At 53.2% G+C, this 26,665-nt stretch overlaps 4 protein-coding genes across 4 annotated transcripts; 2 read left to right on the top strand and 2 right to left on the bottom strand.

Moving 5' to 3' along the window:
- The first annotated feature begins 734 nt into the window (after positions 1–734).
- BTBD18 (BTB domain containing 18) lies at positions 735–9,563 on the top strand. The gene is made up of 4 exons (XM_019547189.1): positions 735–751; positions 1,118–1,237; positions 4,668–4,838; positions 7,098–9,563. Exons 3-4 carry the CDS (start codon positions 4,709–4,711, stop codon positions 9,254–9,256), a joined length of 2,289 nt encoding a protein of 762 aa, XP_019402734.1. The 5' UTR covers positions 735–751; positions 1,118–1,237; positions 4,668–4,708; the 3' UTR covers positions 9,257–9,563.
- A 1,769-nt stretch (positions 9,564–11,332) lies between these two features.
- On the bottom strand, positions 11,333–14,533 carry SELENOH (selenoprotein H). Its single transcript, XM_019547193.1, has 5 exons — positions 14,469–14,533; positions 13,498–13,656; positions 13,053–13,198; positions 12,617–12,747; positions 11,333–11,553 (listed from the first exon to the last, which is right to left on the bottom strand). The coding sequence occupies exons 1-4, from the start codon at positions 14,516–14,518 to the stop codon at positions 12,647–12,649; spliced, it is 456 nt and encodes a 151-aa protein (XP_019402738.1). The 5' UTR covers positions 14,519–14,533; the 3' UTR covers positions 11,333–11,553; positions 12,617–12,646.
- Positions 14,534–14,609: 76 nt separating this feature from the next.
- TMX2 (thioredoxin related transmembrane protein 2) lies at positions 14,610–22,128 on the bottom strand. The gene is made up of 8 exons (XM_019547191.1): positions 21,910–22,128; positions 21,033–21,093; positions 19,887–20,000; positions 18,918–18,994; positions 17,759–17,865; positions 17,491–17,556; positions 17,031–17,160; positions 14,610–16,116 (listed from the first exon to the last, which is right to left on the bottom strand). Exons 1-8 carry the CDS (start codon positions 22,096–22,098, stop codon positions 15,955–15,957), a joined length of 906 nt encoding a protein of 301 aa, XP_019402736.1. The 5' UTR covers positions 22,099–22,128; the 3' UTR covers positions 14,610–15,954.
- A 242-nt stretch (positions 22,129–22,370) lies between these two features.
- Positions 22,371–25,313, top strand: MED19 (mediator complex subunit 19). Its single transcript, XM_019547192.1, has 5 exons — positions 22,371–22,708; positions 23,137–23,393; positions 23,528–23,624; positions 23,765–23,859; positions 24,918–25,313. The coding sequence occupies exons 1-5, from the start codon at positions 22,474–22,476 to the stop codon at positions 24,984–24,986; spliced, it is 753 nt and encodes a 250-aa protein (XP_019402737.1). The 5' UTR covers positions 22,371–22,473; the 3' UTR covers positions 24,987–25,313.
- Positions 25,314–26,665: the final 1,352 nt, after the last annotated feature.

Raw genomic sequence — 26,665 nt, forward strand, 5'->3', positions numbered from 1 at the left:
AGCGGTGGGACTACCTGCGTGTTTTAGCCTGTGCCAACATATGTACCAACCCTCAACATACAGCAACTGACTATGTACCCATGTGGCTACCCTGCGCAGGATCCTCTATTCTCTTCCAGCTCTGCAAAGCTGTGCACATAAGCTGCACTTGAAACATTTTCTTAAGAAAATGTTAAATTTGTTAAATTTGATCCGACAGTTAGAGGCACCATTTTCTTTGCCTTGGCTTTTAAACGGGCACACGTGCCAGCTCAGGCTTACCAGGGGAGGCTGGGTCTGGGATCTGGGTTTTCAAACTTTTCTTAAAAAAAAAAAAAAAAAATCGTGTTCCAAGCCAAATCAAGTCCAAATCCATGAGTCAGATCTGGATTTTCAAACTTTTTTTCTCCTCCCAGACGGGGAGGTTTGGACACACCAGGAGGTGTGAGTGCTGGGCTTTTGAAGCAGGAATGAACTGGCCTGGAAACCACTGCGAGCGTGAGGAGAATCCCCGCAGCAGGCGACGGCAACGACTCCTTTCGAGCCGCTCCCGCCAAACCCATCCCCCGCGGTGATTGGTCAGAGGCCTGGCCAATGGCGAGGCTGTTGCTGGCTCGGGCGGGGAGCCAGGCCCCGCCCAGGAGCGCTGGGGCGCCTGCGCGGGCGTGAGCCGCGTGCGGGTGGCGGGTCTGGCTTGCTGCGGCAGGTGCTGCAGGGCGGGGACACAACGGAGTCTGTAGTCCGGCGGGGGCGGGGGTTCTGCTTACAGTGGGTGGGGAATGGAGCCCCCTCCCCTCCGGCTTTGTGTTGGGGAAGATGAACCCTCACCCCCCCCGCGGGGGGCGGGGTCCCGGGAAGTGGACCCCATTTGCAGACGGTGGGGAGGGGCCCTGCTTGGAGCAGGGGGTGAGTGGGGAATGGAGCTCCTTTTATGCGAGGTTGGGGTAGTAGGATGAAGTGGAGGGGGCGTGGGGGTCTTTCTGTAATAATGGGGTCTGCTGGCCTGGCAACGGATGTGGGGCGTTGCCTCCCTCTCTGATCGGTTCTCTGGGGGGCGGGGGGAGCTCATGCCCAAAAGAAGGGTGAAGTCCCTTAGCTTCTTACATTGGAGTGAGGTGTCTTCTCTTTGTCTTGGCAGCACCCATCCCCTCCTACCTCCATAGCACCATACTCAGGTGCTTTTCCAGGGGCCTTGTGCTTGGCAGCCTTCGGCTTGTGTTGAGTATCCCTCTGTGCGCCCCATAAACCGAAACAACAGGTATGCCACAACCTGCTTCTCCCTCACTTCTTGCCCCCTTCCCCCACACATACATGTATATACTTCTGTGGATGAGAGGCTTTGGGTTCCAGATGAGGTTTGTAGACTACTTGTCCCCACAAAGCAATGAGTGGAAATGATGAGCCAACTGCTAATTACATTTTTGTATACAGTCAAGATTTTTCTGATTCCTAATTGACAAGATATCAGGAAGAAATTCTTTATTGTGAGGGTTGCCAAAATATGGAATCGACTCCCAAGGGAGATGGTGCTTTCCCCTACCTTGGAGGTGTTCAAGAAAAGATTAGACAGGCACCTGGCTGTGGTTATGTAGCCCCAGCACTCTTTGGGGGTCGGATTTGATGATACAAGGTCCCTTCCAACCCTAGAAATCTATGAAATCTAGCTGCATGCATAAAGCCACGAGAGAAAGGCTGATACAGTGCTTAGGGCACTAGTCTGGGTTTTGGGAGACCTACATTTTGGTGCCACAGCCTTTCTGTGTAAGCTTGCCATAATTTCCCAGCTATACAATGGGGTAGTAACTGTGCCCCACCTTAGAGGTGCCATGAGGAAAAGTATGTTCAGATTCTGTAATGAAAGAGGTCCGTGTAAGGCTTTGTATGTATGCAAAAACATTGTCTGGTATACCATGAAGCATTTAAACTGATAAAGTTATACTAGTTTAACATACTCTGACTTGACCCAGCCTAAAAAGTTTCGTCAGCATAATTAAATTGGTTTGCTGGGAGAACTGGAGGGAGGGAACCTTATAAGTCCTTTTCGATTGAATAGCTTATGTAAGGGTTGCTCAGCTTGCAGGCCAGGTCTGCCTTGCAGAGTCATGTAATTTGGCACACGGGTCCAGAAATTTAGTGGTGGGGGTGTTAACACTCCCTACTTCTTCCCCATGGCCAAATTTCCAAGACGCATGTGGTTCAATCAGCCCCATAGAGAGGGACTGGGCCCCATTCCCACATGGTTGGATCACGCTGAAGCCTGATGGAGTCACATGGTGCTCAACAGGGGCCCAATGCAGCTGTCTGTGGTCTGTCTAACTGCATTGGCCCTGGTTGAGCTGTTTCCACGCGGCTGAACTGGGCTGACACTGCATGAAGCATCGGGCCCACAGACTGGATCCAGCCGACAGTCTGACCTGGCATGGCTCATCTAGTCTGCATCCCAAAAAGGTTAGGCACCACTGGCTTATGTCATTCAGGGAGCTGGTTTAAGTATCAGAAAAGAACTCCCTTTGCGGATACAAGCTGTATTTCCACTTAAGGTTTTTTTCTGGCACAGCTGTAATAGCAAACCCTTGTTAGTGTGGACTGGATCTGAAGCCCCATCGGCACATCGGTTTTGTTCCAGGATAACTGTCGGTTATGGGTGTGGGTGCATGGTATGAGCCTGGGGCAAGAATTTACTGTGAATCATCTGTTCTATAATAACTGACCATGGGCATCCTGTACCTTTCAGTAAACGAATAATAAATAACCTGCAGTACCCTCATTCTTTTTTTTCTTGGAGGGTTAGCTCTTGAGTTATCTTTCATTTATTATGAGTAAACTGCATGCGGGTGGGTAAATTCCCTTTTATTCCAAGATTTTTTTTTTCATGCATCCATATCCTCATGCTTGTACTGGGATACACATGCCATATATATCAATACTATTTATTGCCTTCTCATATAGCATTGAGGTCCTTTTTGCAGATGTATCACAAATTAGCCCCAAATCCTCCCCGACTACCACTCTGATCCCCTTCCCTTGCCTGATGTGTTGGTTTGCTTTCTGCTTCCTGCCCTATCTGCCACTTTGCTGCCTGTCCCCTTTCTGATCTGTTGTATGTCAAACACTGACTGTCTGTGTTACTTGTGGCATGTGCCACAGGTTGGCCGCCCTTATCATACAGGAATAGCAATCCTGGTATAAGCACACCAGTGTCAGTATAACTGCCTGAAGGGGATTTGACTACACTAGTAGAATTAAGGCAGTACAGCTTACATGTATATAGGCAAAAGCCTTGCTCTGATATAAAAGTAGTCTGCTTTTGGTTGGTATATGTTGCTTGGGACCTACTATAAGGTAAAACAGATCCACCAGCCAAACAATGATTTCACACCATGCTTCTACACCGGAATAAGTCAGGGCTGACAAAACATATTTCTGATGCATGGGTATACTATATCAGGTAGGGAATGAGGTGAGGTTGGGACTTAAGACTGATGGCTGTGTGGCAAAAGCTCCTGCAGCTGATCCAATTAAGGCTAGCAACTCTGTGCTTTTGTTGGTATTGGTTGGGTCCACAGCAGGAGCACTTCACTGGTATTTTGTTCCAGTGTAGGTGTACAAGAAAGGTTTGCAGGCACAGAAGCTCAGAGTCCATGAGAGGTGTTGCAGCTGTGTTGGTATAGCTGACAGGGCATTTCCCAGGTGGAAAAGTCCCAAATAGCATAGACAAACCATTCTATCAGTGGTGTTGAACATTTTGGCCCCATAGGCCAAATGAATGGCACAGGGCTTGTCTTCAAACCATATCAGACCCCACATCCCAGGATCAGGCCTGTGCACTTGGATCTGGACTGCACTGTCCCCATCTGGCCCTGCATGCCAGGATGCCCCCACCAGGCCCCATGTGCCAGGATTTGGGCTTGGGGCCCTGTGCCACCCTCACCCAGCCTCACAGATGGGAATTGGATTCCAGGGCCCTGTGACAACTCTGCTCAGTGCCTTGTGCTGGGATCAGGACCCCAGAACTCATGCTACTCCTGGTGGGCCCCACATACCAGAATCAGGGCCCTGCACCGCTTCTGCCTGGCTCCATGTGCTGGCATCAAGCTTTGTGCACCAGATCTAGCACACGGGGCCACAGCCCATGGGGCTCCCCACATATCCATGGGGCATACCTGTGGGGAGCCCCATGGGTCGAATGGTGAGATGGCAGGGACTGGACCTGGCCTGTGGCCGGGGGTGCACACTGATTCTCCAAAACATCTGCTTCCTGCAATTGGGTGAGAGGCTGTATCACAGTCTGTGAGCCTTCTAGTCCCCAGCTGTCTAAACTAGCCTGGTTAGAGCCCCTAACTGGCAGTGACAGGCATCATGCAGAACTATCTGGGGAAGGAATACTACATTGCCATTCATTATAATGTTTCTCCCAGGGGCCCTGTACTCTGTGTCCGCTCCTGGCTAAAATTATCCATAATGTTGTCTCAGAAGAAAGAGCATGTGCGTATACAATAGCTGAATGTGCTCATGAATGACTTTTCACTGTACCAGGGGTGCAGCGGGTTGGGATTGGGGGTGAGCGGTGCCTAGGCAGAAGCTGGCATAGACTAGAAGCAACAAGATAGCCCTGTCAGTTGCATCTATCAAGGGGTGCTGTCCTAAAAAAAGCAGACCACGTTCCCAAAACTGTCTTCTGTTTGCAGGAGGCGTTGTCTTCGGGCTCTGAAGGGAAGGGGGCACGGACATGTGCTCTCCTGCAGCTGCTGGCTCCAAGATCCTGTACCGGAACTCGCGCCTCCTCCGCATGGCTTTCCTGCAGCTCCATCGCCAGCAGAGGGCAGATGTGTTCTGCGACGTCATCCTGCAGGCAGAAGGTAATCAGCACTGAGCCAGGTGGGCTTAAACAAGGGTGGTGGGCTGGTACCAAGGTCCACAGTTGCAGTGTCTGCAGTGCTGGTCATATGAGTCGATAGACCTTTCCATAGGATTTTATCTGCACATATTTACTAATGGGGTTTTGTTTTGTTTTATTTTATTTTAATGTTGGGGCACCGCTAAGCATGTGTTGTACTGCTGTGCTGTCTGTGGGGCCTGCATCATTGGGAATGGTGATATTGATGTGGGCTTGCCAGTCAGTTGGCCCTGATTGTTTGGGGATTGTAATTAGAAAAGTGGAAGTGGCTCCACAGAGGTTTCACAGCAGCTCTCCTATGTGGTGCTGGGTTACTTTCTGTTAGCAGGCACCTGGAAATTAGCTGTGCATCCTCTTTGCTTGGAACATTGTGACCCCTCTTCATGTGAGTTTTGACTAACTCAAGCATGTTCTTCTTGTCTTTGAAACTCTTTAACTCATTAATTCAGATGATTTTGGATGGTTCCTGATTTGTTCTGCTTGAGGATGATTCCCACTTGTATTTTACAAGTGGTTTTTTGCTCTGCTGAAACTTAATGGTGGTGGTGGAAGGTTGGAAGCAAGCGCTTCCTATTCAGCTGTAAGCAAGTTCCCCACTGCTTTGTAAAGTTTTAATTCTTTTGAATTTAAAGTTGGTTGTTTAATGCCAAGAGTAAATGCTGAGAAATGTGGGTTGGAGCGCCCTTTGTAGAAGACAGCACCCTGTGGAATTATTTCAATAGCAAATTTGTGTAGAGGACTCATACAGAAGGTGAGTCAACATGTGGCTCAAGTTACCAATGGGGGCACATGTTTGAGGAACATTTCTCTAGCTTGTTCATACTATATGTTGTTCATCTGTGGGTATAAAGAGAGCTTTTAAGTCCTGCAGGCCAGCTGGTTTACACAAATATTGCCTGTCAGTCTTGCACTGATATAAACACTTGCTTCCATGTGCCAGATCATCTTTCTTGTCCTCTTTCTTGGAAGGGGAAATGTAAATGCAATCAGGACATTTCTTCTGCTAAGGCAGTCTTGAATGGTTAAAAATCTAGGACTGTTGCACCTTCCTCTGTGCTTTTCCTCTCTCTCCACCCAGCCCTATCTTCATTGAGAGTATTCTGTATTGCAGCAGGGGAATTTTGGCCCAAGCACCAGCTTCCTTGCTGCTAACTTCCTTAAGAGCCAAACATGGATGCAGCCTAAATGACTGCCTCCACAGCCTTCTGAGCTAGTGCTTGCCTAAGTCTGCTATAAGCAGCACTGCTGGGGGGGTGGGAATGTTCAAGGCTGGGTCAGGGCTGCACTAAGGGAAATGTATATGTACCTCAGGAAAATCCCTACTCATCAGGGTTCTGGGACCTGCTTCTTAGCTGGTTTGTGCCCAGAGTCCCCTTTGCAGTCTCTTCAGTAGCTAATGGTGGCTGTCTGCATAGTCCACCTGTGTAAGTACTCTGGGGTGTAGTCTAATCAATCAGGGACTGAGACACAGGAGACAGGGACAAAAATATGTTATTTTTTGCTTGTTTAAAAATGGGAACAAGCAGCTTGTTTTTACTGAGGGTGGAGTTTGTTAATTAGCTTTACTTGACTGATAATACAGTTGAAAATATGCATGCGTCTGTTAGAGGAGTGGGAAAGATTGCAGATGTCTTTCCTTTGGAGAGATCTTCTAAGACAGTTGAGTTAGGGCTGCTTCAAGAACCATAACTGAGTATTGCCAACTCTTCTGATCTTACTGTAACTCCTGTGATATTTGTTGCTTTTTCTTATAACCCCAGCTGCTGGAGTCAAGAGATTTCAAGAGACTCTCAGATTTCACTTAAAATCCAAAGGGAGCTTCTAGCTCTCCTTGAGTGGAGGAAACTTTAGAAGCCTGAAGTGAGCCTGTCCTGACTATTCAGAAGCCAACAGGAGCAAAAAAAAATGTCCTGCTAAATGCACGGTTATTTAGATAGAGGGTTTCTCACCCATGTCTTTTATACTTTTGGGTTTGGCAATAGTGATGACATGTAGCATACCCAAGGTGTGGGTTGGATGCAGTGTGATTTTCAAGGATGCCAGAATTGAGGTAAATTGGGTTTCTGTTTATTCCCACCCTCCCTAGGCAGCCTAGAGGGTCTTTTGCCACCCCCAGTGAAAGTACCCAGTGTCAAGAGGAGTTGGAGGAGAGCAGTAATAGCTAATTTAGTGTTAGAGCTGGACTTATGCATGGTACTGATTGTCATTCCTTTGATTGCAGGCGAGGCCATCCCAGCTCATTGCTGCATCCTGTCAGCGTGCAGCCCCTTCTTCACAGAGCGCCTGGAGCGTGAAATGCCACCCAAGGGCCGCAAGGTAGTGCTGGAGCTCCGGGGACTGAAGATTGGGACTTTGAGGAAGCTGGTGGATTTTTTGTATACATCAGAGATGGAGGTGTCCCGGGAAGAGGCACAGGATGTCCTGGCTGCTGCCCGGCAGCTCCAAGTGTCAGAATTGGAGTCACTGAAGCTGGAGGGTGGGAAGCTTGTGAAGCAAGCCCTGGGCCGGCGCTTGAACCGCGAGTGCCTACAGTCGCCCAGCTCGGCTCCCATCTCTGCCAGGGTCATGTTGCAGGCCTGCGAGCCGTGCCCTGCCCCAACTCCCACTGTCCCCCGGACTTCCAGCCCCATGGTGGCTGGCAAGCAGGACATTGTAGCAAAGCCCTCAAATAACAGTGAAGTGCCTGCCAGCCCAAGGGAATGTGTACAGCAGGGGGCAGCCACAGCAGCAGCCCCTAGCAAGGGGGCTCGGTTGGGGATGCAGGACAGCTCTGTTACTTCTGCACTGCCCACAGAGACTGAAGGTACAAAACCTCAGAGCTGCTTAGTCAGGAGCCTTTGTGGAGGGAGGGTGCTGAGGAAAGGGGAAGGGTCACAGGGCAAGAGGAACTCTAAGCAGGTGGAGCAGAACTCATCTGGGGCAGGGAACCTCACAGAGGGCTCACCCCTGCCAAGGAAAATAAAGCTCAGCCGCCTGAAACTGCCGTCTCCTGCCAGCATTGGTGCCACAGAGGCACCCAGCGCCAAGAGCCTAACTAAGGCCAACACATCCATCAAGCGCCTCTGGCGGCAGAAGAAGCCAGGGGGGGATGAGACAGGCCAGCCAGAGCAGGCCAGCCTCTTACGTGGAAGCCAAAGCTCCACTGCACCTCTGAAAGCCAGTATCAAGAAGCGCAGTCCAAGCACATCAGCCTCCAGTTCAGATACAGCCTCTGAGGAGGGGCGTGTCCGACGTGTGAAGTTGAGGAAAGTTGTCAATGGTAGCTGCTGGGAAGTGGTACAGGAGCCAGCTGCCCAGGGACCTCCCAAAACCACAGGACAGATAGATGCAGAACCTGCTACAGAGGACATGTCCTTTGTGGCATCCTCCTCAGCCTCTGAATCATGCAACTTAAGTTGCTTGGAGCTGCCAGGGACACGCTTAGCTGGCTCTGCAGAGCAGCTGCCAGGAAGGCTAGAGACTGCACCCTTCCCTGAGGAGGCTCCTGTGGAACAGACATTAGGAGAGGTGTTGATGGGAGAGCAAGCAGGCTGTGGAAACCCCTGTGAGCTGGAAGGGACTGTATTAGACCAGCTGAGTGAGGGTGATGAATTTGGGAACTTGGCTCCCTTAGGGGATCTGGAACAGATGCTGGACTCGATGCTAGCAGGCAACAGCAGTGCCATGGAAGGTACGTGCCTCCCTAAGCTGGGAGAGGTGGACGATGGGCAGCCTTCTGCAGGCCCATCATGCCAGATAGATGCAGCTTCAGTGGATGCTGATGTAGCAGCAGGAAGGGAATGGCAACCCCTGGACATGCATCTTTGGCCAGAATGGAATGAGGCAAGTGAAGTACTCATGCCAGGAGGGGAGCAGAGTAGAGGTAGCCCCCTTCTCAGCTCTGCAGCTGAAGATGCTGTGGGATACCCTGTGTGTGGCCAGCTTGTCCCACCCTTCCCTGCAGACCCTAATGAGGCTCTGCCAAGTAGCTACTGCCCCAGCCCCATGTCTGCTGGACTTTCCAGTCCCCACAATCTTCAATGCCATTCACCATTGGTTGGGAGGAAGGAAACCCTGTCAGACTTGGGGTCCCCTGTTCCAGTGGAAGATGGTGGGGGGGACAGATGGGAGCCCTGCACCACCTGGTCAGTCTATGCAGAAACTGCTGGAATGGAGACTACACCTGATGTTCAGGTGCCATTGGTGCTACAGCAAAGCACCCTTAAAGAGCATGGCCACTGGGACTGCCACCTGACACCACCCTCAGACAGCCCAGGAGATAAGATGGATGAAATCATTGATGTGACAGGGGCTGAAGAAGGACCAACTCCCATCAGTGTCCTGTGTGTCAAGCCTGATCCCTCTTCGGAGTCGGATGATGAGGTGGATGTTCTGAACTAGCAATGGCAGGGCCTGATTTCTGGTGAGGGGGCCCTCTCTGCTGATGCCCGAGATGCTGTTGCCCCAGCTAATACTTAACCATGGTAGGGTGCTGTTAAGTAAATAAGTAAATTCAGGTGTTTGAGGCTGGGAACCTGCAGGCCCTGGTTGCTGAAGGACCTCCCTTGGAGCTAAAAGACTCCTGGAGAGAGGGGAGGGGGAGCAAGCCTCCAGATGGCATGGTGGGTAGATCCAGTAGTGAGGCAAGGCCAAGATGCAGTGTCTGCTTTTGCAGCTGGGATTTGGCTTGAACCAGAAACACCCTGCAGTTCCCTGGGGGTGGTGCAAATGGGCTGAGAATGGTGTGGCTACAGTGTGACCTACTTTACCATCTGCAAAGTTAATAGAGCTCTACTGACTGCTGCATTTAAAGGAAACTTGCCATAGCATTGGGATAGAGAGGAATGGTGGGGTGGAAACTGCCCTGACCTGCTTGGTCTTAAGCAGTTCCTTTTTGAGGAGCTTGCTATGGCAGCAGTCTAGACAGGTGCACAGGTTATAAATTTTTTTTTTTCATGAGACCCATCGAGCTAACTTATGTGCAAGATAGAGCTATTTGTGTGCTGAGAAGAGAAAGAATAGCCTCCAGGGGGGACTTAAAGGGTGTAGAAACATCAAGGGAAGGGAGGTCAGGAAGTTTGCTTCAGTGTTGTAATTTTTTTCAAAGGAACTGATGTGAATCTTCAGTATTGAGGACATCCAGCAACATCCTCGCAGTGCTTTTGCCTGGCACTGGATAGTCCTGGCCTTGCTGCAGTTTTACTTTATCTTCTGTTGTGCATTTGACTCATCTCCATTCATGTCTCAACTCTCTTAACTGTCCACACCTGTTGCAGGGACCCTTGTCCAGTCTGTCCCTAATGCTCTTATCTTGTCTCAGACCTATACTGCTGTGACTGTTGGCTTGTGAAGAAATGTCTGCATTAGCTAGTTTAACAAGCATAAGCTCCAAATCTTGTCTGAGACTCCTAGAATGAACTAAGAGGGTTTTTTGCTTGCATGCTGTGTGCATGTTTTTTGGTTCTTTGCACCTAGGCCAAAGCTGGGAGCTTTAGCCAAAATGTGGAATTCCTCATCTTTCTGCCCAAGAGGAGCCCTCAAGCCTTTTCAGCTTTCTGAGAGAAATGAAAAAGCAACATCTGCAGATGCTTTTAAACACCATAGGACATTCAAGCAATGTGTTTGTAAAGCTGGGCCATGATTATGATTCAAATCCCCTATTCCCTGTCCATGAATCCCACCCCTGCCCCCCACTTCAGGCTCTGTGCCACTTGCACCACTAGAGCTTGCTAGCTTGTAGGCACCTGAGATTAGTTTCTGTGAGCTACAGTCATTGCAGGGTGGACATACCAAGTCTTAAAAGTAAACTCATTTCAAGCAGACAGCTCAATGACAAATGTGCAGAGCCATAGTACTAGCAACAGTACTTCATTCAACTCCCTATTCCTGTGTACCTGCCCCAGCACTTGAGGTAAGCAGCAGGTGGTTCATTTACTCAACTGGCAGTCCCTTATCTTTTCCTTCCCTGTTCTCCACCCCTCACAGGACAGAGTGCTGTCTGAACTGCTAGCTTTGTCCTCTTACTTAATCTGGACCCTTTTCTCTGAACTTCAATCTACTGCTGTGTTCATTACCTCCAACATGCTGCAATTCTTGATTTCTCATAACAAAAGTAAAGTCACCTGGGTGTGCCCTGATGCTTCCTTTGCCTTTCTTAGTGGAGGGCTTTGTCACTTTGCTCCAGGAATTCCCCTTGGCACCAGAGAACAGGTAACAGCAAGGAGAGACTGGAATAAGTGTTATAGGTTGCAATTTGAAATAAAGTGTTGGACTAGTTTGTACTGATGTGTTCACATCCTGTTGCCTGAGCTGCAGCAGAGCAGGCAGTCATCTCCCTCTAGTGGCAGGTTGTACTGTATGAGATCAGAAGACACTTTCTGAGAGGGGACAGGGTGTCTAGCAGTTATCCCTACTCCCTTCCCCCAAGGCAGGATGTTAGACGCAGCTGACTCTCCCACACCAAAGTTAAGTTCTCACTGGCTTTTCTATAAACTTTATTACAAAATTCTGAACTACAACAAATTATCATTGCTGGTTTCTTGTAAGAAGGAAAACAGTGGCATGCTGTGGCCATCAGCTCCCTGTGTGTAGAGCTGCAGCATCAGAAATGTGACTGGGTCTGGCTTGTGCCCCCACTTCGTCACACCTCTTCATAAACGCTCTGGTTCTCACCAGGAGTAGACTGGTTCTCAGCCTGGCTGCAAGGGGAAGAGGAAGAGAGGGTGTTAATCCTGGCAGAGGAACAAAGAGTGTTGCATCTAACTACCCACCCTACATTCCCACCAAGAAGGCTATCATGTTACTCAGATCCACAGATTACTGTTAAGATGAGTGGTTAGGTCACTGGGCCAGGATGCAATAACAGTGACCTGAAACTGCAAGAGTCATTAGTGACATCAGGACAGTTATCCTCTCTGCATTTTGCTTCCCCACAGCACCTACCTGCACTGGAGGTGATAAGTCACAAGGGTTTTTTTGTTTGGGGTTTTTTTGTTGGAGTCCTGTAGATAGCAGGCCCTAACCTGAGGGCTGGAGAGAAGGAATATGCTGTGTATGCTCAGGTTTCTGCTATCCAGCCAAGCTATGGATCCAGAACTCAATCACATTCTCCAGCTGCTGCTTTCCCTCCAACAGCATTTGGCAGGCAAGAGGAAACCCGTCCTCACAAAAAATAGTTAAGCCAGCTTTATCTTGGTATTTCTTCCCCCACCCACCTTGGTGGTACTGGCTCTGTCTAGTCTGAGGCATCTGGCCTAGCTATGCGCCGGCAGCCTGCTGGACCATTCAGCCCACCACATCCCTTTAAACAGGTCTGCAAAACAGCAAAAGGGTGCATGGGAACCAGACCTGATGCCTGCTGAGACAGCTAATAGCTGTGACAAAGTATTACCATGCAGAACCAATGCAGCCAGGAGACTGCCAGTGGGACTTGATTCTCACACAGCCAACACTTGGAAACCAAGCCCCAGTGACAGGGCCTTGCAGCAGAGTCGAGGGGAGACAGAATGGCCTTCGAGATTTTCCATTCTGGCAAGGAGGAAAGAGCCCTGCTTGGTTCAGTATTAGGAAGTCAAGGATTTACCAATTAACAAAATGGATCTGCACCAGTCTGCAGGATTCCCCCTCATACTGGTTTTTAAATGCCACAGTAACTTTAAGGTAGGGGGGTTTCCTTTCAGCACTGCCCCTGACTGAGGAGATGCAGTCCTTCCTTTTGCCCTAGACATGATCTCTGTGAAAGCCCCACTAGGAACAACTCACCTCTGTGTCTCCTGTCCTACTGATTTTGCTTTATGCCAAGCTGCTCTTCAGTGCTTCGACCACCTTCTCCGGCTCAGGGAATTTGAGCTTGCGAGGCGGCCCCTTCTTAATGCCACTCCATAACTCCACCACTAAAATGTGCAAAGCAAAGAAGGCTTGGGGTTACAGAGGGGGTACTGCTCACTGGGTTTTATTGCAGTAGCCCATGGCTGGGCTTAGTGCTCACAGCCACTGGCACTGCAGACCCTGGAGGGGGAGCAGGCACAGTCCTTGCCTCACTGAGATCAGTCCAACAAGGGCCTACCTCCACCCTCCTTCTCAGAGCACTGAACCCCTGGGAAAATGCTGCTCCTAGGAAGCTCATCAAGTGTCCATCAAAGTGCTGCCCCACCTAAACGGGACCTTTGCCCTACCTCCCCATGAAGGTGGCACTTACTGCTTCCATCCTCCTTCACCAGGGACACCTCGAAGCTATTCCTACGCGGTTTCTCAGGGTTGATTTCCACTGTCAGGTTGTCAACAGCATGGCGCAGCGCCTCGCTCACAGCACTGGCATTGCGCCCATACACTCGTCAGCTTTGACTGCAAGAAGAGGGGGTTAACCCATGGGCAGAGAAAAAGGATAGGGGGACAGCAGCAATAGCAAGGAACACGTGTGTGAAGTGATGGGGATCCTGCTGCAACCAGCCACCCTCAGGCAGTGCTATCTGTCCAGCGTGTCCCAGGCACCAGTCTGGCTCGGCCCCACCAAACCGAGCCCTGCTCCAGGCCACGCTTCTCTCATTCTCCACCAAAGACAGCCACTGCCACCCATCCCTCCTTAGGGGGCAGCTCTGGTGCCCGCCACCAGGACTGAGCAGCACCCAGCCACAGGGACTCACCAGTGCTCAATGACTACACGGGGCCCAGCCCCCGCGCTGCCTGCACCCCGCTGCTGCTTTGGCAACTTATCGAGGTTGTCCTTGGCCTGCGACGCCTCTGATTTCTCAGCCTTTGCCTCGGGGGCCTCTGCCTTCCTCTTCCGCCCTTTGGGAGCCATCCTGCCCGGGAGAGCAAGCGGGACAGGTTCTCAGCCGCCCGCGGGCACGGATCCCGCGCTTGCCGAGGTCCCAGAAGGCTGCTCAGGCGCGGACCGGGCCTGGGCCACCCGGGGGCAGAGCCCGCGCAGCCCCACTCAGGGATTTCAAGGGACAGAGGGAACCAGCCGTACGGGGACAACCCTGGGCAGTGACAGAGCCCACCCCGGCCACAGGGAGGAGCTGGCCGGACCCAGGGGCCGGGTCCTGTCCTCGGGGCCAAGGAGGAAACGCTCGCTCCGGCCTGATCCGGCTTCCCGCGCGAGATGCGGGGGCGCCTCCTGCCCGAGCACGGCCCCGCCGCGTCTCGCCCCCGGGCAAGGCCAAGGCCCAAGGCCGCAGCCACCACGCAGCACGAACCCACCTGCCGCCGTCCGCGCCGCCACTGGGGGAGGCATGTGGGGCCAGCACGGAAGGGGGCGGGGCAGTGCTCTGGGCTCAACCATTTACCAAAAAAGGGGGGGCGAAGACGGTGGGAACGTAGACGACAGGAAAAACCCTCCATCAAGCCTGCCCGTCCTAGCCCTGCGCCTTATGTGAACCCCACACTGCAAGGCAAAAACCCGCTATGCCCCCCCCCCCTTTTCCGAAATGGTTCCGGCCCAAGTGATTACCCAACATTTCGAACTAGGCTTCTCTGGAGCCAATCAGCGCCCGAGCTAGGCTAGGGGCGTGGCCTCTTCTCCAAGGGAAGCAACAAGGCCTCGGGCTGTGGTGTCGCCCCTCCCCCCGCCTGCAGTAGCCGCATCCCCACTGCTCAGGGGCCGCGGCAGCACCCGCGAGAAGCCAGGCCTTCCCCTGGCCCCACCCCGTACGAACGGCTCATTCCACTCTGGCCCCAGCATCCAGCTGGAATAGCCAGTGCCTCCAGTCGCCCCTGCTCCTCTGCAAGCCCAGACACTGCACAACACAAAGGGTGGTTGTTGTCACGTTTATTACAGAGTAACTGCCGATGGAAGAGATGATGATTTCTAGAAGCATAAAGAGTGTTTGGCCTGCATCCCCCACTCCTCCCCTCCCAACTGCTAGCTTGGGGGAAGGAGGGCTCTGCTGCCATGCACAACTCAGGGGCTGTGCCACCCGCTCTAAGGACAGAGCCCCTCCACCCACATCCTAAGCCAACGGCTGTTCGCAGTCACTCTCACAACTACCCCTGCGGCCAGCTACTGCGTCCAAGGAACTGATCCATGGGGACTTGAAGTATTTAAACCAAAAACTGCTAGACACAGGGACAAGAGCAGGTAAACAGGAGTGAGCTCTGCCCTCCTCTTCCAGAGGAAGGGAAGGGGGGCAGAAACCCCTGGGCCAGAAGGCAGGCAATCCTCCCTCAGGAGTCTTCCAGAGCAGCAAAGCCCAGTTCCCATCATTCCTTGGCGTGGATGAGCAAGCTGGTCACCTACATGCTGCTCTGTCTCGCTACAGTGCCCAGAGCCCTGCTTTTCCCCAATAAGCAACATAGACAGCTCTCCCTAGCAGTGCCACATGAAACCAAGAGCCTGGGGCTTAGAAGAGCTGATTTGAAGGGGGGGGGGGAAGGGGAGAATATACTCTGATAGGGCTCCCTCTAGGCAACAGGCCAACCCCCAACCCCCCCAGCACAGTATGCTGCAGCAAGGGGGGAAGAAGGCTGTGAGGCCTACTAAGCCACACTAACCAGGGTACATCTGAAACAACCTTTACCCCCCAACCATGATCCAAATTGAGAGAAAAGATCTTTAGCCAGGGCATATTGGACTAAACACAGGGTAGACCAGAAAGGCATCTTCCTCCCTCAATCTATACCAGCTCAAACGCAATCTGGAGCATGGGAGTGTAGGGAGAATCAACCCTCTACCCCCAAGCCAAATTGGTTTAGATGTCAAAGTAGAATCTCCCTTCTGGACTACAATGACACGGCTTGATTAAATATGGGCAGTGCTTAGCCCTAGCAGAGCCATCACTTCTCACACCTTGCAGCTTGTTGGTAGCCATCACCAGTTCCTGGGGCTCAGTGACCCTCCTTCCCTTTCTGCCATTCCCATGGGGGCACCCTGTCCCAGGAAAGGAAAGAGTAGAGATGCAGAGATGTGACTAGTCCCACATATCACAGGGTGCATGTGTGTGTGGGGGGGGGGGTGAGGATGGCAGGGTGGCATGACCCATCATCACGCAGCTTCCACTAGTTATGCTGGGGCACCGGCCCCCAGCTGGGCCTCGCTGGGCACTGCTGCAGCACAAACAAAAGGGGAAGGAGGGGGTTATCTGGAAAGGGTAGGAAAGGCTCTACTTGTCCTTCTTGCTTTCACCATTAGGGAGCTCCACACCAGCAGCCAGGACCTCTGGCTGCTCTGCAGCCTCCTCAGGCACATCATCTCGTGGCTGCTTAGACAGCTTCTTGGCCTTTTGGTACAGCTCATTGAGGTTGAACTCCCGGATCACATTCTCCTGCAGCACAGAGACACCAAAGCATCAACACTGCCACAGGCTTCATACACCCTTCAACAGAAGGACCCCAAACAGCCAGTGGGTAGAAGCGCCCTGCAACAGGGAGCACCTGTCCTGTTACTAGGAGAAGGCTAGGGGACAAGCAAAACCTGCAAGGGCTATTTAAAAAAGTAGGGTCTTCATGGCCTGAAGGAATAAGAATGCAGGCAATAATGCCACTAGCAAAAAGCCTTAGAGGACCCAGCTGGGTCTGGGACACTCCATGGTCCAAAGGTGTGTGGGGCAAAGTATATCCTGGGGCAACCTTCAGTTCCAAAAGAGTGAGTTGCACCATAAAGAGGTTGGAGACCACTGCCCTAGAAGGAAAGGAAGCCAAAAATGGAATAGGATTGGAGTACCTTATCTAAAAAGATGAGGTAAGGAACTTGAGGACTGGACAGTTTAAAAGCGAGAAAAAAAGTTACAGAAGTAGTGGACAAAGGTGGTGTGCGTTTAGTGTTGCCACCCTCCGGAGACGAGCACCCTTGGAATTCTTGTTCAACCAATGGGGATTCCAGAAACTAAGATATCCCACACACAGAGCAGAGGATCTGAGGCCGGTACCACCCAACGTTGCTGTTGTAACGTCTGAAGAAACCATTTGCCACATCCCATTACAGGAAGGAAGCTTCTAATAAAGCCTACAGGTTACTATTATTAAAGTTTACTTGGTACCAAATTGGATGAAAGTCCATGTCAATCCTTGGGGGGGGGCGGGGCTCTAGTAAAAGGAATCCTAGGGGCAACAACAGGACACCTGGTGCATACAGCTCCCTATGACTCAATCATGAGAGCATCCCCTTGCTTGATAGTACAGGCATCCCCAGACCCCAGCCTATACCTCACACACACACACACACACACACACACCCCACCTCAGAAAAGGTCCAGGAGACAGCCCGGCCTTTTTTATCAATCTGTGGCCGACGCATTACTTCCTTCCCAGCCTGGAAGAGGATCAGGGTGGGCAGCTGCTTGGTGAGGGGTGAGGTGCTCACTTTATACCTGCAGAGGCAGAGGACACAAACAGTGCGACTCTCCCCTGGCCACTCATGTCCCCTACTTGATCCCTACTGCAGATAGGCAGAGGCATGCTGGAGCTACCTGCCCTTCCCAAGCAGAAAACCCCTTGGTAAATGGGGCAGAGACAAGAGAAAGGCCTCAGATTTCTGTCCCTCTCCCATGTAGGATTAGAGGTTAAGGATCCTCTGCAGCCAGGGCAGAATTTTCAGATCCTAAAGTCACTCTAGTGCTGCAGGGAATGAGCAGTCTCAGAGCACCCCACAGCATTACACTTCTTGATCCCCATGCCTAGCACAGCCTGAACATGCTCACCTGGTGCTCACATCTGTGTAGCGGCCCACGTCCACCTTCCCAAAGTGCAGCCCTGTGCAATTGTACCTGGGTGGGGGAGAGGAAAGATGTTGTTACTGCAGGAAGATGCCAACTGAGCCAATTCCTTTGCCATGAGCCCCAGCTCTAGCTAAGACAACTCCACTTCCCATTCCCAGAGTCCAGCTTGGCAGAGGGTGCAACTGGGATCCTTCCCATTCCCCCCTCCACCAGCCCCAACTCACCAAATCCCCAGGTGGACGTCACTCACTTGAGAGAGAGGTCAGCAAAGATGGGTGCAAATGACTGGCACTCACTAGACCAGTTGGCAAAGAACTCCACAACCCATGTCACCCGCTTGTCCCGCTCCAGCTCCTCCTGTAAGATACAGCAATGAGTCAGTTGGAGACCAATGCTCCAGGCCTGGCCCCAACTCTACCAGGCCAGCACCCTGGTGGGTCTCCCTCCTTTGTGATATAGCACAGCCTGCTGGATAAGCTGAAAAAGGGGCAATCACAGGCTCAAAGCTGGTCTCCAAGGGCATGTCTGCCCTGCTACTCAGCCCTGCCCCTGCTATTCCTACCCTTCTAGCCTACCATGAACACTGTGTTCCCTTGGAGGTGGGGGAGAGTGAGCAGCATGGTGAGCTTCTGCAGGCAGCGGTGGCACTGTCAGCAGTGGGAGTATGGCAGCAGCAGGCAGCGAGCTCCTGCAGGCAGCCATAGCACTGTCGGCAGCAAGGTGGTGGGCAAGCGCCAACCATGGTTGGCAACCACCCATAGACACCACTGCCAGCCAGTGACGATCAGGGACCATCTGCAGATGCTTCTGGCAGTGTAGACAGGTTTGGATTGCGGGGGGGGGAAATGTTAGAAAGCGGCAACTGCCCACAGGTGCCACTGGCAGTGTTGGTGGTGCCTTTCACAGGGGATGCACTGCCAAGCTAGGGGGTCCGTGTGCACTTGTGTGTACCCCGTATGTGTTGCCAACGCAGCCTACAGTTAAATACCCTTAAACTCATCCTTGGCAGCAGGCCTGTTAACCCCTAGAAGCTCTCCTAAGCATGGCTCCCATTCCCTAAAGTGTTCACCAGTGTTGCAGGGTCTTGTCTGCTAGCACCCATATTCCAGATGTTCTGCATGTTACTTCCTAGCTTTACTGCCCATCCTTATAACCAAGCACAGGAGAGACAGGTGGTAGAGGCAATACCTAGAAGAGCTCTACTAGCATGCTGCCTACTACCCGTCTCTCCTTTTGTGCTTGGCATGTATATGACAAAGCAATGTAAAGAGAGAGGAACAACTCATATGGTAGGGGTAGATACGGGTGACCCTCTAAACAGCAGTACAGATCTACTGCAAACCACCCCAGTCTACATGCACTTCATGGTTTGGAGGGCAGGGGAAGGAAGGGAAGCAGGAAATACTCACATCAATGGTTTTGTCACTGAAATACTTGATGTACTCAGGGCCCATGTAGAGGGGGGGCTTGCAGGTCATCAGGAACACTAGAAAGGTATACACATGACACATCATGAATGAGCCAGCTCTGTACAAGCCTCTACCCTAGGAGCTATTTGCTCAATCTTTGCACCGTTCAAAGCTGGAAGGTGCTGGACCTGTCATACTGGGGCACAGCTTGGGGGAGGGGCAGCAGCCAACCCTGGTGAGGCTGGTTTAAAAGCATCCTGTTTTTGAGCCAAGTGGCAGCACCTCCACCTGGCCCTTAACATCAACTAGAATCAAAACACATTTCATGACAGGGAAACTGAGGCACAGATGGTGGAAGAGCTGTGCCCAAGCTCACCAAGCAGGGACAGTGGCACAGCAAGGAACAGAAGAGGTCCCAAGTCCTAGCCACTTTGCTATGCACCAGGCAGAGCTGCCACCCTACATCCCGAATTCTGCATAATGAGCAGGCTGGCAGTGGCTGCATGTGCAGTGCCTGGTGCAATAGGCACTATCCTGGGCCGGAGTCAGTTGGTGTCACTACAATTCAGACAATATTAGTAAGCAAGTCCACTGATAGGGGCAAAGTGCTGATATGGAAGGAGTGGGTGTCCCCTGGGGCAGCCACTGCTCCAGTGCAGACATAGTAAGAAGTGGGAAGACTTTATCAAGAGGATGGTGTTTGGTCCAAAGATGGACCACAGATGACACTTAAATCTAAAGCAATGCTGTCACATGCCCTCTCTGCCCCTGTCCCATAATGGGCTGGAGCTGGACCCGGACATTGTAACTCCCCATCCCATCTGCATCCCTGGGACAGCCCAGCCCTGCTGAACCAGCCACCACAGCCACAATCAAGGAATGGGCTGAAAGGGACTTTGTCCAGAGGCCACAGTGCAGGCTTCTCTCAAAGAAGGCAATTCAGGAACCGCAATGGGACCTGGGTCTCACCTATGCACAGCGTGAGGTATAGCAGCCCCATGCGGATGTCCAGCCGGAAGAAGAGGATTGCATTGGCCACTTTGCTGAACATGAAGATGTTCCCTATGTGCTGCTCTATGGTGACTGGGGGGGAGACAGAGAGGCAGGGGTCAGCAGGAGGGCCAGGCACTCATCCCTGGACACCAGAAAGCCAAGAAGCTTGAAGGAGAAACACCAGTATTGCACCTGTTAGCCAAGTTCTTCCCCATTCAGACCCAAGGCTTACTGTCCCATCACCTCCCTAAACCTCACCCCATAGTCTACGGATGTAAATATCCTTTAAAACAAAACAAACAAAAAAACCTTATCCATTTAACCTTCTCTAATTATATTGGCTAAACGGTTAACACAGGGGTGGGCAAAATACAGCGCACTAGGCCATTCTATCTGGCCCATGGGGCCCCTAAAAAATTTAGAAAATAAATATTTATCTGCCCTAGCTGCCTGTCATGTGGTCCTTGGAGGCTTGCCCAAACTCAGTAAGCAGCCCTCTGCCCGAAATAATTGCCCACCCCTGGGTTAACTGATAACATAACAATTGTAACACAGCTGCTGCTGGGAGCTGCACCCACAGCCAGACAATATAATCCACATGAAGTCCCCTGTGAAGGAAGAGGTAATTGCTTAATTGATGAGTGAAGTTATTAGGCTACCCGCTGTTTTTCTGGTTAACCTTATGGGCTAGGGATACTAGTTCCCCTCACCCTCCCTTCCCTGCTTGGGTAGTGGCAGCTTCCCTTCCTGCCAGATTGTACCCAGCCCCGTACTGAACAATAACTGGTAAGCCAATTAGTTATCACTGGGCTTATTGGTTGAACAATTAATCATTTAACCTTTCACATCCCTACCACAGACTGACCCCCCCATTCCTCCACAAATTTCCTTGTGCTCTCCGACCACATGGCTCTGTGCCTGCCTGCCCTCCTTCCTAGAGCAGTTCCACAGACCAGTCCTGGGGGCATGAAGTGGGGACCCAGCCATCCCACGGGCAGCCTTGTGGGCATCCGGGGGGGGGAGGTTGTCCACCCCAAGGGCAGAACAGGGAGTCAGCCCCATGCCAAGGAGGCTCCTGCCCCAAGAAGAGGAGCTGCAAGGAGGGATTCAGGAGACACTCACTGGATCTGCGGTTCTTCATCATCACAATGGCACTGAGGAACATCAGGATCTCCACCTCCCGCTGAAAGAGACTGTGGAGTGAGCATGGGGCTGGGACATGGCAGCAGGGGGGTGGGGGCAAATGCAGGGCTGAACCAATGCAGCACAGGCGTGGGGGCACCTGGAGAGGGCACGGAGGTGGTGTACTGGGCCAAATTAACACAGCACAAAATATATGGCATGCAGGGGCACTCGCACAGGACAGAGGGGAGTTCTGGTCTGAACCAGTACAGCATGAGATTGTAGGTACCTATGCCAGCGGCTCCCAAACTAACAGATTGCATGCCACCAATTTAAAATGATACAACTTTAAGTAAGCCCAGCAAATTTCAGTACCCCCAGCAGATTTCTGTCCTACAAAGCAACGATAATAAATCTGGTAATGCGTACCATGGACAGGTTGGCTGCGTACCACAGATTGGGAACTGCTTTCCTAGGCTGAACCATTCCAGATGGAGAGAGAGGAGGAAGGAGGGGCTTCAGGCTGAACCAATGCAGCCTAGGGGGGCCTGGGCAGAGCCCCCTGGCACAGAAAAGGGGGCAAGCCGTAAGCATCAACTGGGCCAGCTCCACCTGGAGGTACCCAGCACAGATTGACATGCACAAGACCTGGTGCCAGCAGCACATGCCACTGGCGGCCGCTAGAGGCAGCGATCACAGCTGGCTCCAGCCTTATCTGGCGCGCAGGTTTCAGCCCGCCGGCGCCTGCCCCAGCTTGGCACGCAGCCGCCCACAGCCCCGGTCTGCTCCGGGGCAAGACGGACACCCCGTCCCGGGGCCCGGCGCGGCTCGGGCTGAGAGGGGCCTGCCCCCGCTCTCCCCCGCGCCCCGCACGCACCCAGTCGAAGTCGCAAGAGTTGCCGTCCTCGCGCTGCGTGGGCAGTCCTTGGCACAGCGGCGGCACCTTGCGAGCCAGCAGGAAGGCAGCGGACAGCAGCGCCGAGAGCAGGTAGTAGGGCCGGGCCAGCCAGCGGCACAGGCCGGGCACGGAGTATAACAGCGCCAGCAACGGCGCCACCACCGCCATCTTCACCTCCGCTGGGGCGCCGGGGGGGGGCGCGAGACGGGTTGCGGGACCACGCATTGGCCAGCGCTGCCGCCAGTCACTTGCCATCCCTCCTCCTATTGGGTAGCGCGGGCTCGGGGCGGTGGGACTTCTGTCAGGGGACGAATCGGGTGCTGGGCCACGAGTGGCGTCATCAAGACGCGCCAGAGAAGCACCAGTAGGATCCCCGCAGGGGGTAGAGCCGAAGCAGCTACACGCCCCATGTGAGGGGTAGGACGCAGGCGCAGGTGCAACCAGCGAGCAGGCGCGAGGCGGGGCTTGGGCAGCGCTTATCCAGTCATGGAGGGTATGGGGCTGCCCGCCCTCTAATGGGCAGAACCCCGAGCTGCTGGGCCAATGGGAGGAGACCGCGCGGGGCAGGCTGGGATGATGGAGAATTTCTCGGCGCTCTTCGGCGGAGCCGAGCCGCAGCCTCCCGCCACGGCCGCTGCGCTGGGCTTCGGGCCGGGGAAGCCGGCAGGGCCCGGGAGTGCGCCTCCCCCAGCTGCCGCGGCGCCGCAGAGCGGAGAAGACCCATCCCGCAAGACCGCGGCCTCCAGCGGCCCCTTCTATCTGATGCGCGAGCTCCCAGGTAGCGGGCGGGCTCGCGGCAGGTAGCCAATCTGGGGCTGCCAGGCGGGCTGAGGCGCGGCAGCCAATCGGAACGCCCCGCTGGTTGGCTGGGCAGGCCGGCCGGCCTATCGCCGCATCCAGCGGCGGTTTCGTCCACGGGGTGGGGCGCTCCTTGCGTGAGGGGGGGCGGGCGTGCTGTTTATTTTGTGACCGACAGCTCTGACAGCCAGTGACCGATGAGGAGGGCGTGTGGGTGGGGAAAACAGCCTCCTACCCAATGGGAGGACGCGCCACTGGGGTCCTTCCTTGGGAGGGGGCGGTTCCTGCGGACTTCGGTCTGGTGCCGGGTCTCCCGGGCGGCCGTCGCCTGCCCCGGTGGGCCGCATGGGCTGGGGACTGGGTCTGTCTGGCCTCGCCCCGGCTGTGACGGGCACCCTCGCCCCACAGGCAACACGGAGCTGACAGGCAGCACCAACCTAATCACGCACTACAACCTGGAGCATGCCTACAACAAGTTCTGTGGCAAGAAGGTGAAGGAGAAGCTGAGCAACTTCCTGCCTGACCTGCCGGGGATGATCGATCTGCCTGGCTCGCACGACAACAGCAGCCTGCGCTCCCTCATCGAGAAGCCGCCCATCTGCAGCAGTTCCTTCACCCCCCTCACTGGCACCATGCTAACGGGCTTCCGCCTGCACGCCGGCCCGGTGAGCTGCCCTGGCCCGGGTGGGGGTGGACGTGTGGCCGGGGAGTGGGGCTGGGAGAGTGATGTGGGCTTGTCCTGTCCCATCGTGTGGGAGCGTGAACTCCCTGAGCTGACCGGGTCCTGGTGTCTCCTCAGTTGCCAGAGCAGTGCCGCCTGATGCACATCCAGCCACCCAAGAAGAAAAACAAACACAAACACAAGCAAAGCCGCACTCAGGATCCTGTGCCCCCAGGTAAGGGCTGCAGCCCACAACCCCACCTGCCTGTGTGAGAAAGCAGCAGCCCATCCACCCCAGTTGTCTCCTGAAAAGGTCAGGCTCTGCCTGGAGAGGTAACTAGCCTGTCGAACCTCAGACTGTGGCTCTTCTTGCAGAAACCCCTTCAGACTCTGACCACAAGAAGAAGAAGAAGAAAAAGGAGGAGGATCCAGAGCGGAAGAGGAAGAAGAAAGAGAAGAAGAAAAAAAAGGTGAGTGGCAAACTAAGAGAGGGGCTGGGGGTGCACTAGCTTCACTCCACATGTCTGTGCCCAGCTATGCTTGCCATGCTGGGGTGGGACAGAGCTACAGATCTGTCTAGCCTAGTGATTCTCAACCAGGATGCTGTGACAACCTTTTGCAAGGTGCTGCTGGGAGAGAAGAGATGAGTACGAGCTCTTCTCTTCTAACTACTCCTCTGCCTTCTCTTGCCCCTGCCCCAACACTCACTGCCAGCTGCTCCTCTTTCTTTGCAAGCCACTAAAATAAACAAGATGGCTTTTGAAAAGGTGTGTTGCTCAATTCAGAGTTGTGGAAGGGTGCCTTGAGCCTAAAAACGTTGAAGACAATTAGTCTAGCCCCTTCCCTATGACCCGGTTTGCTCGGGAGTCTCTGTTCTGGCATAAAGCCCCTTTGCAGGGGTCTGACTTAAAGGCTGAGGAGGCTCCAGGGAGAAACAGTGTTTCCCATCTGGATCTGGCTGAAAATAAACTCCTTCCTTTCCTCATTCCTCTGCACAAATGGAAGCACAAAAACCCAACAAACTGAATTAGAAAATGCGGCTGTGGGCAGTGAAGAGAAGAATTCATTTCTGGCTGCCTCATATTTCCATTCTACTCTTCATTTTCCATACACCCTGGTCTCCTGTTGTGAGGAAGCAGCAGTGCATCCTGGGAATTGTAGTCTTGCCAGAGGCCCTATAGGGGGGTAGGAACATGGGCTGTATTTCCATGGCCTCCTATAGGGCCCTGCAGCAGCATTTTCAAATGTCTCTTTTTCCCTAACCCTCAAGTGTTTTCCATCAAAGTGAACTTAGAAACTTCCCTTGGAAACCCCACACTTCATGGGGAGACCTTGAGTTATAATTCCAGTTTTTAATGGGAAGACTGCTTGGGTCCCTTCTGACCCTACCAACTATGAAATTATGACTGTTTTTAAAGGAAAAAAACCTTCAGCTTCAGAGCTAAGCCATCATAGTTCATTGGTAACCTGTACAGTCTCACTGTGGATTCTCAGGGAAGGGTGTCTGTGTCTTGTCTGTCCTTCCTAGAACCGTCACAGCCCAGAGCACCCAGGAGTGGGGAGCTCGCAAGCCAGCAGCAGCAGCAGCCTCCGGTGAGGGCAGGCATGACCCCGGTGCTAAAGTGGCTCTGGGAAGATGCCTGCTGCAGATGTGGGTGACTGCGAGAACAGCCCTGGAGGCAACACTGACTGAACTCTTCTCCCAAAGTGGCTTGTTGGGAGGCACTTGGGCTGCCCTGGCTGGGGGCACAGACTGTCCAGATAAGCCTGCTGGGAGCACGGACTGAAATGGAGATGGTACACAAGCTGCTGCCCTGACCCAGAGCCAGGCCCAACTTTTTCCTTTTTTATTAAATACTCCTGACTGAGTCAGGTGCTTTCTCCTTTTTATTCATGTTTTAATTAAATCTCTGCTTGGAAGAGGCTCAGGGCCATGTCTGACAGTGGGCTGAGCCCTGCTGCTATCTGATCTGCAGGACCAGGATATGTCGGCAGGGGCAGGCAAACCACCTCTCTGGTTGAGACTGCTAGGGGACCCTGCAGTGGAGCACTGGGGACAGCAGGGGTGGTGGTGTCTCTCCTGCAAGGCCTTCGGTGTCCCTCATGCATTTCTCCTATCTTCTCCCTGGCCGCACCCATCTTTTGTGTGGGGAAAGTGTATAAAGCAGAGCCTGTCTGTGGTTGGGACAGAGTAACTTCCTTCCGTGGCAGGCTGCTTCCCCACAGGTTTCCTCAGAAGAGCCTGAGCCACAAAGCCAAGCGAGGCTGAGGCACGCTGTACCTCAGACCTGAGTCTTGTGCTGCTGCTGCTCAAGGGAAAGGAAGCCTATGCTTGAGTGAGTTGCTCCTGTCTCAGCTGGCAATGCACCTGCCCCACTGCTGAAGCATGCAGCTTCCAGCCACCTGCCTGCCTCTGGACTCCCTTTGTTCCCTGCTACACTGAGCCATTCAGCTGTTTCTCTGAATTGGAGAGTGAGTTTTGAGGGTCTGGCTCCCCTGAACCATATCTTTGTATGCCTCCATTGTGGCTGTGTACCTTCAGCACTGTAGGGGATGTGTGGCAGGAAAAGCCCAATCGTATCCACAAGCATAACTTGCTGGAGCTCTCCTGGCTCGAGCTTTCCATCTCTGGGCATGTGGCTGGCAGCATTAGTGCCTGCTGTTTCCACAGCTACTCTGCCTTTCCCCAGCTTTTGCTGTTCCTAGTCCTTCCCCCCACCCAGCCATTTTTGGAGAGAGAAGCCAGGGAGAAACCAGGAGTAGCTCCCTTCTGGCAAGGGCCATCCTTATGCTTGAAGGGGAGTGAGCAAGTAGCCTCCATTTTGTTCCCATGCCACATGCACAACATCTCATTACATGGGACTTCTTCAGGGATCAGAGCCCTCCTTGGGAGGACAGAAGACTAGGTCAGCTTTGGGGCTGACCCACTGCTGTATTTGGATCAGGAGAGAGGAGGGTAGGGATGGTATTGGAGGCCAAGCTGAAAATTGGGGCCTGTGAGCACCCCGGATCCCATTTCTGCAGGCTAGCCTGCCTGTCTCAGGTTTCTCTGGGAACGGCTGCAGCCTGCACCCAGGCTGAAGTGAGGACACAGCTGTCCAGGCACTAGAGGGCAGCTGGAGAACTCTGCCTCTGCTGTGGTTCTTGAGCCCCCCCTGCTCAGAACGTGCAGGGCTTTGCCCTGGAAATTCACACAGCTCAGAGGCTGAGAACATGCTGCTCACTCTGCACCCAGCATGGGCCTAAAGGCTGATGTTCTTGTGGGTGTGAAGGAAG

Source organism: Crocodylus porosus, unplaced genomic scaffold, assembly GCF_001723895.1.
Source record: "Crocodylus porosus isolate Cpor-Errol unplaced genomic scaffold, CroPor_comp1, whole genome shotgun sequence".
NCBI lineage: Eukaryota > Metazoa > Chordata > Crocodylia > Crocodylidae > Crocodylus > Crocodylus porosus.

Coding starts and splice junctions, on each gene's coding strand:
- BTBD18 (XM_019547189.1), top strand. CDS start 4,709: ATGTGCTCTCCTGCAGCTGCTGGCTCCAAGATCCTGTACCGGAACTCG. Junction 4,839..7,097: donor CGTCATCCTGCAGGCAGAAG/GTAATCAGCACT, acceptor CTTTGATTGCAG/GCGAGGCCATCCCAGCTCAT.
- TMX2 (XM_019547191.1), bottom strand. CDS start 22,098: ATGGCGGTGGTGGCGCCGTTGCTGGCGCTGTTATACTCCGTGCCCGGC. Junction 17,866..18,917: donor TCAGTGACAAAACCATTGAT/GTGAGTATTTCC, acceptor TGTATCTTACAG/GAGGAGCTGGAGCGGGACAA. Junction 17,161..17,490: donor TACACAGATGTGAGCACCAG/GTGAGCATGTTC, acceptor CTGCCTCTGCAG/GTATAAAGTGAGCACCTCAC.
- MED19 (XM_019547192.1), top strand. CDS start 22,474: ATGGGAGGAGACCGCGCGGGGCAGGCTGGGATGATGGAGAATTTCTCG. Junction 23,394..23,527: donor TCCGCCTGCACGCCGGCCCG/GTGAGCTGCCCT, acceptor GTGTCTCCTCAG/TTGCCAGAGCAGTGCCGCCT. Junction 23,625..23,764: donor TCAGGATCCTGTGCCCCCAG/GTAAGGGCTGCA, acceptor CTCTTCTTGCAG/AAACCCCTTCAGACTCTGAC.